Source organism: Pezoporus flaviventris, unplaced genomic scaffold (genome assembly GCF_033815535.1).
Source record: "Pezoporus flaviventris isolate CSIRO_AGI_PZ_B2104156 unplaced genomic scaffold, CSIRO_AGI_Pfla_v1 ptg000070l, whole genome shotgun sequence".
Classification (NCBI taxonomy): domain Eukaryota; kingdom Metazoa; phylum Chordata; class Aves; order Psittaciformes; family Psittacidae; genus Pezoporus; species Pezoporus flaviventris.
Window position 1 is genome coordinate 7,691,559 of NW_026892618.1, and position 12,654 is coordinate 7,704,212.

At 46.5% G+C, this 12,654-nt stretch overlaps 1 protein-coding gene across 1 annotated transcript in view; it reads right to left on the reverse strand.

Annotated features, from left to right (window-relative positions):
- Positions 1–12,654, reverse strand: part of LOC133279001 (hydrocephalus-inducing protein homolog) — a 106,759-nt gene that overhangs the window by 63,778 nt on the left and 30,327 nt on the right. Inside the window, exons 14-18 of the mRNA XM_061472342.1 lie at positions 11,167–11,402; positions 9,966–10,066; positions 8,591–8,726; positions 7,973–8,137; positions 2,874–3,026 (exon numbers count right to left, since the gene is read on the reverse strand). Of these exons, the coding sequence (XP_061328326.1) occupies positions 2,874–3,026; positions 7,973–8,137; positions 8,591–8,726; positions 9,966–10,066; positions 11,167–11,402 (791 nt within the window). The remainder of the gene's footprint in view (positions 1–2,873; positions 3,027–7,972; positions 8,138–8,590; positions 8,727–9,965; positions 10,067–11,166; positions 11,403–12,654) is intronic.

Genomic DNA, 12,654 nt, shown 5'->3' on the forward strand with positions numbered 1-12,654 from the left:
GTTCCCAAGTGCTCTCTTCCTCTGGTTTCTCATGGACATCCCTCTATGGATGTGGCAATAAAGGTATTGGACCGAAGCCCATCTAAAACCACATTCAGAGGGTGCAAGCTTCGGAAGAGATATGCATACAATGCTCCCTGGCCAGCACAAAATGTCCTGGGACGTAGATGTATGGCCCGTCATGGTCTTAGTGGTACATGTGCCACAGTTCAGTGCTGTGTTTGGGATGACAGGTACTACTCACCCCAAACTCTGCAGTATTGTAAAAAAAAGGCTTTTTTCCACTTTTTCTTTTTTTTTTTTTTTTTTTTTTTCCAGTGGAAAGCAACAATGTTCTTGGAGGCCTGACACAATCCAAGCAAGTGCCTGATCCAGGTGAAGTTAGCTCGAGCTTCCATCCAGCAGGCTGGCAGCACAGAGCTTTAACAGGACACCAGCCAGCCAGCCCAAGGGAGAAGGCAAATTAGCAAACCAAGTATTAGCAAACCAAGAAGCACTTCAAAGTCATGGGAAGAATTTCATACAACCCCCCAAAATGCCCTCAGCTAACAAGGGTAAGACGAGCTGGAGGCCAGAGAAGCAATAACTTGCTGAGCATTCCAGGTCCCAGCAGTGTGTGTAGGTGCCCCAGTGACAAAAACTCCTTAGGCTGACTGCTCCACATGAAGAGCAGGTTAGGTCTACAGGCCTGCACCCCAGGATGGAGCATACCAAAGGCAGCAGTATCATTCCAGGCTCTGGCAAAAGTAATAAACTCAACTCCATTTAATTTGCCCTCTAGAGCTGCAAAAGAAAGTCTTAAAAAAAAGCAAGATGAAAATGAGATGGAAGAAGGTAGTTGGCACAGGGTAAACAATGGGGCCTCACTGACCATACAGGATCCCACCAACCCTCTTCTGTTGTCCCTGCATCCCTTGTGTAGCTCATCACTAGCTGCAGAGGCAGCCACTGCACTGCCATCAGCCAAGGGAGATCAGCCACCAAATGGGAGACAAGAAAATCACAGCTCACCATCCTGCAGCAATCTCCAAGCAGAAAATCAAAGCAGGAGCTTTGGCATCTCAGAGAACACAAGACATGGGGTCAGGGCCACAACTGAACAAAAGATGCCCAAGTCAATCACCAGGGAGGGTAAGAGACAGCCAGAGCCAGTTCTGCTCTCAGATGTACATGTTTGGCTCACCCTGGCACCCAACTGCATCTCAAATTTTATCTCCAAAATTATTCAGTCCTCTCTTCTTCCCATCAATAAACTGCCAGGCAGCCTTAGGCAGCAGCAAATGGCAAGACCTCAACTGAGACAGCAAAACAGCACCAGAGGATGCAGCTACTATGGGTACAGGAGTAGCTTGAGCACATCCCACCTGCCACAGTGCTGCTCCCATCAGAAAAGCAGCACTGAAGAGCCCTTGATAAAATGGCTGATCAATCAGGTTCCCAGGATCTGCCACCCTAAACATCTCCACATTTATCAGCAGCTGTCCTGTGAAGCCAAGATGCTCACCATGGAGTAATTCAACCCTGTAGAATCAGAAGCGGGGACTATGGAGCAGCAGAGCCTGTCTTTACTGCAGGGAAAGAAACCATCCCTGAATTACCTCATACCCTTGTTCTATTTTTGATTAGACTCAATATTTGCAGAAATTGCAGTGAAGCAGGATACGATTTATTGCGAATCCCACACATGAGGGCCCTGAGGCAATGGAGAGGTAGATGCACCCTGCAAGCCCTGCTGGGTAACTGCAGGCTGCCCAGGAGAAGAAGGGAAGGCATTATACCAGGACAGCAGTACTTAAAGAGCTCTGCGGGTCAGTACCTGGTTATGAGCATGCAAGCCCCATCATTTATACACCAGTACCACCCATCTGAGGTGACCTGATCTCTGCAGAGATGGAAAGCTGATTTTAATTGTGGAGTGAAAGAAAGCTGCCCTAAGAATCCCCACTTCGAGGTTACATTTATCCCCCAAACAGCTGGAAAAGCAGCAGGAGGGAAATTCCACCCCCTCCTTCTTGCCCCAGGAGGCTGAGCCTGTACTATTACACACCACCTGATGCTTTATCCACAGACACAACCAAGTCCCCAGTGCCAGATCTGGGTTAACCAGCTCCATGTTAACCAGCTCCATAAGTCCAACCCACTCAGCATGATAGACAACAAAACCTTCTCTACACCCTGTGCTGAGCCCCTCACAGATCCCCTCTCCAGCAGGGAGCACACCCCCTCCACCCTCAGCATGAGCCCTTCCTGGCTGCATCAGCCCTGCTCCTCCTGCCAGAGGAGCAACCCATCCTCCTGCTGTGCAACTTGTCACACCATGCAGCCTCTATGAACTAAATAACCTATTTCTGCAGCTAGATGCTCTGCAATTCTATGGAGCACACAGACTCTGTAGGTACACAATCCCTACAAACCTATTTTGTGCAACAATGCAGCTGGTTTGACCTGCAGTAGGTGTGAAACTCAGCTCACCGTGAACAGTTTGAGGACAGACCTCACACCTCAGTCTCTATCTAACAGCAGTTCAACCCAAAGGAGATGCAGACATAACAGGGAAACCATAGGGAAATCCATGCCCTTTCAGGAGCAAAGAGCCACGGAGTTCTCTTGTTCTCAGAGTTCCAAATAAAGGGAAAACTTGTAAAAATTATCCAGGATCATTTCTGCCCAAACATCTGTGTAAGCTCTTTGTTTAACTGACAGGTGCCCCAACTAAAACAGCCTCCAAAGCCAGGCTCCTCTTGCCATGCTGTGATGGGATATCTTTCTTTCTCTCTTGGTGATGTGGAAAAGTTGCATATGAAAAAAAAATCAAGTCACAGGCTGATATGGACCAGTCATTTTCATTGGAAAATAGTCCCACAGACACTTACCATCTTTGCTGAGAAGGGTGCAGGGATGACAGACTGATTGGAGAGGTGAAGGGTTTGGGAAGCATCTTGCAGAACTTGGATAGTGCCAAAATTTATCTTACTCGGATGCACGTAGACAACTGGTCCTTCTCCAATGCTCACTAAATGGATTTTCTGCTCCAGGAAGCAGGTTGGAAAGAGAAAAAAAAAACATAGGGAAAGTTGTAAGGGTACACATAGACTGGGGAACAATTCTCACTGAAGTTTTCAGTGTTGTGAGGCTGAAACAGAAGGCCTGGAGCAAGTGTGGGATCTGGAGTGGTCCCATTTGAAAGCCACAAGCTCCTAGTTATCAGGGGATAAAGAAACCTCATTTCCCATGCATGCTTTTTCACACCCCCATGCTGTTAGCTCTCCTTCCCCTATATTATGCCCTCTCTTGCTCCTTTTATTGCTCAGTCTGGCCCCAAACCACACTCCCAGACCACTGCTGCTGCACAGCCACACTGCACAGGAACTTCTTTAGCATTCTCAGAGCTACACCTGTGAAAACCAGCACAAGTCAGAAGCAAAGCTGGCTCTTCAGAGTAGAAATCATGCAAATCAGTTGCCTGATTTGTGCTTATGCACATTCCTGGTATCCTGGGCTGCATCAAAATGAGTGCAACCAGCAGGTCGAAGGAGGTGATCCTGCCCCTTTACTCTGCTCTTGTGAGACCTCACTTGGAGTATTGTGTGCAGTTCTGGCGTCCTCAACATAAAAAGGACATGGAACTGTTGGAACAAGTCCAGAGGAGGGCCACGAGGATGATCAGGGGACTGGAGCACCTCCCGTATGAAGACAGGCTGAGAAAGTTGGGGCTGTTCAGCCTGGAGAAGAGAAGGCTGTGTGGAGACCTCATAGCAGCCTTCCAGTATCTGAAGGGGGCCTACAGGGATGCTGGGGAGGGACTCTTCATTAGGGACTGTACTGACAGGACATAGGGTAATGGGTTAAAATTTAAACAGGGGAAGTTTAGGTTGGATATTAGGAGGAAATTCTTTCCTGTTAGGGTGGTGAGGCACTGGAATGGGTTGCCCAGGGAGGTTGTGAATGCTCCAACCCTGGCAGTGTTCAAGGACAGGTTGGATGCAGCCTTGGGTGAGATGGTTTAGTGTGAGGTGTCCCTGCCCATGGCAGGGGGGTTGGAACTAGATGATCTTAAGGTCCTTTCCAAGCCTAACTACTCTATGATTCTGTGATTCTATATGAAAACCAGGTATTAATTGCACTGTTCAAACAGTATTTTTTTTTCTATTGACAGTCTGAGACCCAAAAGTTGGTTCTTGCAGAACTAGTGCAGACTACTGGGGGAGGAATGTGGATCCCTTTGCTATACCACCTTCTCACAGCACTAAAAGCAACGAGAATTTATCCAGTCTTGCTGGTTTCACCAGTTCCAAACATACCAGCTCTTAAACAGGATCTGAACACATCTGACAAAGATGCTGTTGATTCATTGGAGGCATAGGCCATGATTTAACCATGAAAGAAGCCAGCCTCCATGATGTAAAACTTTTAATGACGTCTGACTCAAGGAAATGGCATTGACAGCTGTCAGAACCACTAGTCCAATTCAACCAGAAGGAGCAGCTTCCAGAAATGCTCATCTCTTGACAGGACACTAATACGTGCAAGTAAGGACCAAAAATCATGTATCAAGGCTGGTACCTCAACAACAGGGAACTGAAGCCATGCATGATGATGGACCTTTCACACCTCCGTGAGAAGGGCAGTACAGTGAGCTGTGATGCTGCCCAAAACTCCTGGGAAGGAGAAGCCAGAGGGAGGAGCTGTGCCTTGCCAGCCAGCTTCACTTCCAGGCAACAGCAGAGCAGGAGGAGCAAAGGCAGGGCAGAAGCCTTTGGAGATGAGAAGGATAACGGATAACGTCTGGAGGATGCCCACACTAGCTGGCTTCAAGTAGAGTGTGTACTAACACAATATATCCTCACCTAGGAAGGGGCTTGTTAAGAACCCCAAACCTTCATCTAGAGTCTTCTTAAAAGGGACAAGGAAAAATCTGTTGAAGAGCATTACAGCAATGTGACACACAAGGAAAGATAGTGAAGGAGACGGCAACTTTGCCAATTGTGATACTGCCACATATGCACTTCTTCAAGCCCAAGCAGCACTGCTGGCTTTGTTGATTGGTATGTAATGCCTTTCTGCCCCTGGCAGACAGCTGTGGTTTGAGTGACCCTTTATTCTGGTAGCAGCCAGCCGTCAAATCCCCTGCCTGTGGCACATGAGGCTGCTTTGCCACCAGTAAAGCTAGGGTTGGGTTTTACCAGTTCCTTAATGCAGATGACAAAGAGCAAATTGAATCTGGCATGCAGTCACCTGCAAACAAAATACAAGGCAACAGACCCCAAGGAGGGACTCTACACAGCCCAGATGAAAGATCTGTATCATATTTCATTTAAAACAGTGCAAAGACTTGATATCAGCGCTAGACAGCATAATTAAAGAGCAAGCGAGTCCAGAGGAGGCCACAAAGATGCTCTGAGGGCTAGAACACCTCTCCTATGAAGACAGGCTAAGAGAGCTAGAGCTGTTCAGCCTGGAGAAGAGATAGCTCTGGGGAGACCTTCCAATACCTAAATGGGCCAACAAGAAAGCTGGAGAGGGGCTTTGTACAGGGGTATGTTGTGATAGGACAAGGCATAATGGATTTAAACTGATTAAGGGTAGATTTAGATTAGATATGATTTTCCCTGTGAGGATGGTGAGGCACTGGCACAGGTTGCCCAGAGAAGCTGTGGCTGCCCCATCCTTGGCAGTGCGTAAGGCCAGGTTGGATGGGGTTTGGAGCAACCTGTTCTAGTGGAAGGTGCTCCTGCATGTGGCAGGGGGGTTGGAAATGGATGAGATTTAAGGTCCTTTCCAACCCAAACCCTTCTAGGATTCTATAATATTTTATTGGAATAAATGGCAGCCATCCCCCTGAGGTCAGATTTGCATCAGATAATCCATATGGTTAGGACCAGTCACCAGTGCAGGATGCAGAACAAGATGGGCAGCTGTTTATGCTAGGCCAGAGAGCTTTGGATAATCCAGCTACTTGCACTCAAGCTATAAAACAGACCTATAGAAAATGCAGATTATCTAGTCTGACACCTAGAAACTCCTATCTGTGCAGGCAACATACCCAGCCAAGTTTCTAGCAGCAGCAACCAAGCATGAGTGTACTCACTGAACACCGACTGAACTGGCACACAGAGTCACTCAGTCGTGCACTAGTCATTTCTTTAGGGACAGCTAAAATTCCCCAGTTGAAATGCTCACCCTTCGGGCATGTTCATCTCCCCCCAAAAAAACCAACAAACCAACATGTAAAGTAAACTTTAAAACTATAAATTGTTAGCCCAAGGGTAAAAATTTTGTGAGAAGCTCTCTACTGTCTCTCTACACTGCTCTCATCCCTTCTACTCTGCTCTCGTGAGGCCTCACTTGGTGTATGGTGTGCAGTTCTGGTGTCGTCAACATAAGAAGGACACGAAGCTGTTGGAGCAAGTCCAGAGGAGACCACGACGATGATCAGGGGCTGGAGCAGCTCCCGTATGAAGACAGGCTGAGAAAGTTGGGGCTTTTCAGCCTGGAGAAGAGAAGGCTGTGTGGAGACCTCCTAGCAGCCTTCCAGTATCTGAAGGGGGCCTAAAAGGATGCGGGAGAGGAACTCTTCATCAGGGACTGTAGTGACAGGACAAGGGGTAATGGGTTCAAACTTAAACAGAGGGAAGTTCAGGTTAGATATAAGGAAGAAGGTCTTTACTGTGAGGGTGGTGAGGAACTGGGACAGGCTGCCCAAAGAAGTGGCAAATGCTCCATCCCTGGCAGTGTTCTAGGCCAGGCTGGACAGAGCCTTGGGTAACATGGTTTAGCGTGACGTGTCCCTGCCCATGGCAGGGGGTTTGGAACTAGATGCTCTTAAGATCCTTTCCAACCCTAACCGTTCTGTGATTCTATGAAATCTGTAGTTAAAAAGTAAGCTCACAGTTAAAAAACTGGTTATTCTAGTGAGGAGAAACCCTCCTCTCCAAGGGAAATATAACTTATATTTATGAGCAATTCTTGTCAAACTTCAGACCTTCCTGCATGGCCTTCCTGTTGACTGATTTACATGCACATCCACAATAGTCTGGGTGGAGATATTCAGTGGCACCCAGGGGATTTAGCAGCATCATTTCCATTTATTTTAATAAAAGTTTAAATCCATGAAACTACTTTCAAAATGTCAGCCTTCTTTTCTGTTACAGAAAACTTAATATTCCTAGGAACCCTCTGACATCCTCTTCCATGCTCAGGGAGACAAGATATTTTAAAACAGCTGCTTCAAAAGTTAGTATCATTTTAAACTGAAGTTTAACTAAATTTGTTCTCAGTTCCAGCTAGATGGAGCCAGGACACTACAGACACCATTCTCTTGCCTACATTCTGTTGTCATTGCTGTTGTTGCTTATGTTCGAATGCAAACAACATCTTTCAGGGGCTTCAGCACAGAAACGCTTTGTCTCATCTATTTCCACACTTGGTGGAAAAAACAAAGCCTCTGTGCTCCAGATGCAAGCGGTGTGCATGTCTTTTGCTGGGGCTTTTTGTAAAGAGATATGATGGATGGATAGCTCTCAGATATGATGGACCTGACTTTCAGAAAAGCTTAAATCCATCTTTGGACAGAACATCACTTTGGCACAGTTTCTAATACAAAGCTTGCTATAGCAAGGTTTAGGGGTGTCCCTGTGTACTCCTGAACAAAAGTTCTAATGAAGCAGCAGTTGCTGTTCAGCTGTAACACAGCAGAGTATAAGACCCAAGGATTATTTTGGGTTTCAGACTGGGCTTGTTATCTCACATATCCATAATTAAATGCCATGTCAGACACTTAGATTACCACCTCAGAGGATACCATCCTTCCTCTTCTTTAGACATTAGTTGCTGCTTATGCCATGAATCCTTTCTTTCTTTGTCCATACCAGTCAAATATTACAAATTCTTGGTTTCCCTGGAAGAATCCCTGCACACTTTATGCTCCACCATGATGAGCTGCGCAATGGCACATGTCTTCCCTAGCACTCACCAGTGGGGCACCTTTACTCCCAAACACCACAACATGAGCAACAGTGTCCTGCTGTCCAGTCATTTGGGCTTCCAGTGTGAATGGGATCTCCACTGAGCTGTGAGGCTGGATAATTCCACTCGGCATGGAGCTGGAGTACCATACAGCAGCAGTATCCTTATGTTCCTATGAGGAACAGAATCAAATACAACTTCAGACTGACATTTGAGGAAACTTCAGCTCTTTAACATCTACCACAATGGCAACTCATACACATTTTTAAAAATCCCTAGGGGAAAGCAGAAGGGCACAACACAAGATGCAAGACTTGTATGGGCTCAGCATCCTCAGCAGGTCCAAAAGCTGCTGCATCCGCAAACACTCACTGCTGTGCTACCAGCCTCTTTGAAGCAGCTTTTCACAACTCATCAAGTTCTTCTGCATGAAAGCACCCCCAAAACTAGAATATAAACTGCTTCCTAAAGAGTTTAAACTGCTTCCTGAAGTTTATGTTCAGGTTGGTTCCTGTTCTCAGAAAACCTTTAGGTCTGACTATAAATCAGCAAGGTCTTAACAACCCTTTTTTCCTAATAAATCCTTGGTAACATTTGAGGGCAGGAGGTGGATGGAATGCCAAACCTGAGGAAGAACCCCATAGCAGCCTGGAAGGTCACTGTCATTCACAAGGGTCAGCATTTGCTGATAAGGGAATTTTAGAAAGCACCGTCCAAATGTCATGACAGGGTCAAGCACTCGCAGTGGAGGAACTATACATCTAGGGAAAGAGACAACCAAAAGGCAATTAGATACTGAGAGAAAGTAGAATTTGTTTACCCCATGAAAAGCACGAAATAGAGCATAACAGAGTTGTCACTGTCAAACAGACATTTAATACCCCTACAGCCATAAATGGCCTTTAACTTCTTTTTACCCAACAACCTCTTGCAAAGGAAGGGCAGAACCTGGGACTCAGCATTGTAAAGGCTGCCAAGTGCCCAAGCAGAGCATGGTGCTTTGCCCCAGATAGGCTTTGCCCCTCCTCTGCCCCAGGAGCTTGCAAGGACCTTCCCGACAGTCCCAGGAGCAGCACTCACCAGGGCTCAAGGAACACCAGACTGTAGTGTCTCAGTGAAAATGACCCACTCCTCTCCCACACCACTGCTGCCCTGCCTGAAAACCCAGCAATTTGCCCCAGTGTCAGAAGGCATGGGTCATCACCTGTCTTACACAGTGGGTGATCACCCTCTCCCAGTCTCTGTAGCTACCTTGCTCCTTCACCCCATGGGTCCACACACTGTCTGTTCCTGTTTGCACTTGTTTTACAGAACTGCAGCCCAGGCACTGACTGGATGACTGCGTGGGAGAGGGAACAGCACCAGTGAACTGCACCCCTCTTGTAGTTAAACTGACACCCACTGCAGCACAACAGGCTTGAATCTGGCTGCAGCAAAAACAACTTTCAGCTTATGTCCAAGAACATTAATGCTCAAAAGAATCAGAGGGAAGCAGAGAAACATGAGCTCACCTTCCACACCAAGGACTCTTTTCCCCTTCACAAGATCTCACCTTTACTTTTCCCTCACCAGACCTGCCGTAAGCCCCTTTCCCATTTGCACATGCCTTCATTAACTGAACCAGACACGAGCTTTCAGCAGGCTGCTCTCTGTGGCCCAAACCGATGTTGTATTTTAGTTGTAATCCAGTACAAGTCCACCATTTGAAGGAAGAAGGAGAGGTGGGTCTTTGGAAATGGTAAGCTTCAAGAACCAAAAATCCAGGCTAATAATTAATATAATCACTATTCCCCTTCAGAGAAAGGCTCAGGGCTGTACCTGCTCTCTGAACACATGGGCTGCTTTCAGTGCACTTCTGTTCTCCTGTCTAGCTGGGCAGAGTAGCTCATTAAGCAATGCTTCTCATTTGGAGCTGAAGCCAGCAAGCCGTGTGCAAGGGAGTGTCCTGGAGTAGGATGCATGAGGAAAGATGAGGAAAGCTGCAAGGAAAGCACTGGTACCTGGCTGTGAGGAGCAAAGCCAACACCTCCTTGCCAACACCATCCACGTCTACCACCAGTGCCAGCCTGTATCTCTTCACGGTGTTAGAACACAGGGTGACCTGGTGGAAGACAAGAGCATCAAATATTTCATCACTCCCAAAAGGCCTAGGCCATGTGTGGTATCCTCCGGTTCTCATTACACAGTAAGGAAAGGGAGGATTTCTTGGATATTAGGAAGATTAGACATCAGGAAGAAGTTCTTCCCTGTGAGGGTGATGAGATACTGACACAGGTTGCCCAGAGAAGTTGTGGCTGCCTCATCATTGGCAGTATTCGGGGCCAGGTTGGATGAGACTTAACCTGGTCTAGTGGAAGGTGTCCCTGACTGCGGTGGTGGTGGGGGGGAGGGGTGGAATTAGATGATCTTCCAACCCTTCCAGTCTAAAAAGGCCCCTTCCAACCCAAACCAGTCTATAATTCTATGATTTTGTCTTAATTCTTCTGCTGGTCCACATGTAGAGCACAGTCTCTGTGAGTAACAAAAGTCTTCTGATGATATCTGAGTAGTTAAATAAGCCTTGCAGTTATCAGGGCATACATAAGCTAAATTAAAGCACAATTAGAATAAGGCTCTACTCATCACTGTATTAAAATTAGGGGACCGATTTTTAATTTCAGCTACAATAGCATAAATCCAGAGGGAATCTATGGACTTTTAACAGAATGAGTTGAACTTTACAGTGGGAACCTGAAGGCAAAATGTGGCCCAGCAGACGCTGTGCAGTTCATGGCTGCCAGAGCTTTTTCAGTCCCCACTGGAGATCACTGCAGTGAATACAACCCATTCTGCCCAACAGGAAACAAGGAACAAGACTGGGAAGAAAAGCCAAGTGCATTATACAATGACACCTCTCTTTTTAACAGCTGCCTTTTGTTCTCATCCTTCCTTTGCCCATTTTAAATCAAAGAAATTACTCCAAGCAGCTCTCAAAACCACATGAATGGCTTCTCTACTTGACCACATGGTACATGATCTTCAGATTATGATTTTGGAAACAAAATGGTACTCCTTCAGTTAAGTCTCAGAGCAACCCAGCTAACAAAACCTAACACTAGTGCTCAACCTTACATTATGCTCAAAGCTAGCAGTGCTGAAGCCTGCTCACACATCAGTGAAGCTTCAGCTCACCTCTAAAACACAGCTGGACTTGCCCCATACCTGGATATCCAGGTGTCCACGGGCACAGACAGTCCCTCTGCAGGGCCTGATGGTAAATTCAGTTGGCTTGACGTGATCTTGGGCTCCCTTTCCCCAGGATGGACAAGTGCTCTCTGACACCTGGTCAAAACTGGTCACACTGGGCTCTCCCAGTCCATCCCCAGGAATGCGAAGGTTGAAGGTCATGGGCACCAAAGAGGTGTTAGTGAGGCAACATGACAAGGTGCGAGGAAAGCCTAGGAAAATGACACAAGTATGAATTTATGCATCAATTACCCCTTGATTACTGGTGTGAATATCCTGTTATAATAAAACTGTGTTTGGAGTTCAGTTATTTTCTATCTGAATTACAGCTAATTGAGAAGCTCACAGAGGAATCAAGTAAATTCCTTTTATGCTCATCGCAGAGGTTGCTTCCTTGGAAATGCCCACTCTTAGCAATTCTGAGCATCAGAAGTTTCTCTCTAACAGTGAGGAGCTCTCTCACCTGCCCCCAGACCAGCACCATTTATTTCTCACTCATGAGTGTGACTTCAGATAGACCATTTACTCTGAAAATTCAATCCGTAAAAGTTCTCTGTTAACTCCACAAACACTCCCAGTTTTCAGTACATAAAAGCAGTACACTGTCATTGAGGAGAAGCTACAATAAAAGAAAGGAAGGATGAAATTGAGAACTGCAGCAAGATGCAAAGCACTCAGAAACAGATTCTCTAGTCAGTATCCTTAAGGCTTCTCCTGTTTTGGGGCAACCAGACAGAGCATGTGACAACTTCACTGGAGGCAAACCTGATGTTTGCTTAGAAATTAGGAGGAACCATTTCCCACTTTACCTAAGAAGTGAGGATATCACATCCATGCTGCAGACTGGCTTTGGCTACTGCCCTCAAAGGCTGACATCACTTGAACTTTGATACTTGCTTTCTAGAATGGAAAACCAGTGATCCAACCACACCCGGTTGGGTGCTCTGCAGAGACAGGACCACAAACTGCTTGGGAGTAGACATCTGACTTTACTGGCCAGCTCTGCAAGGAGTAGACGTGTCTCACAGCCTGCATACTGAGTGTTATTTGAATACAGATGGGGAGGTAAGCCAACTGCAGAGGCACAAGATAGCTCCTTCACACCCATCACCAGTGACTATTGCCAACTTTCAGCAACTGGGAGGCAGGAGGTGCATGAAAATGAAACACAGACTCCACAATCATGAATGAGACCCAAGCCACCAGATGCAGACAACAGTCAGCAGCAGTTGCAAAAAATACAATAGGTGCCTTCAGCTGAGAAGGCCTTATTAATGAAATCAGATTAAGTAGGATGACTCTCCTATTACATGACCACATTTCTGCCTGGTGCATTTCTTGTGTTTTAGATATTCAAAAGGAAAAAAAGGAGTGCCAAAGTGGGGATGTGGGGATGCTGCTCAGGAAAGTTAGTAAGTTTTCTTTAGAAGTCCATGGACAGCATGAAAACAGAGGCATCCTGGG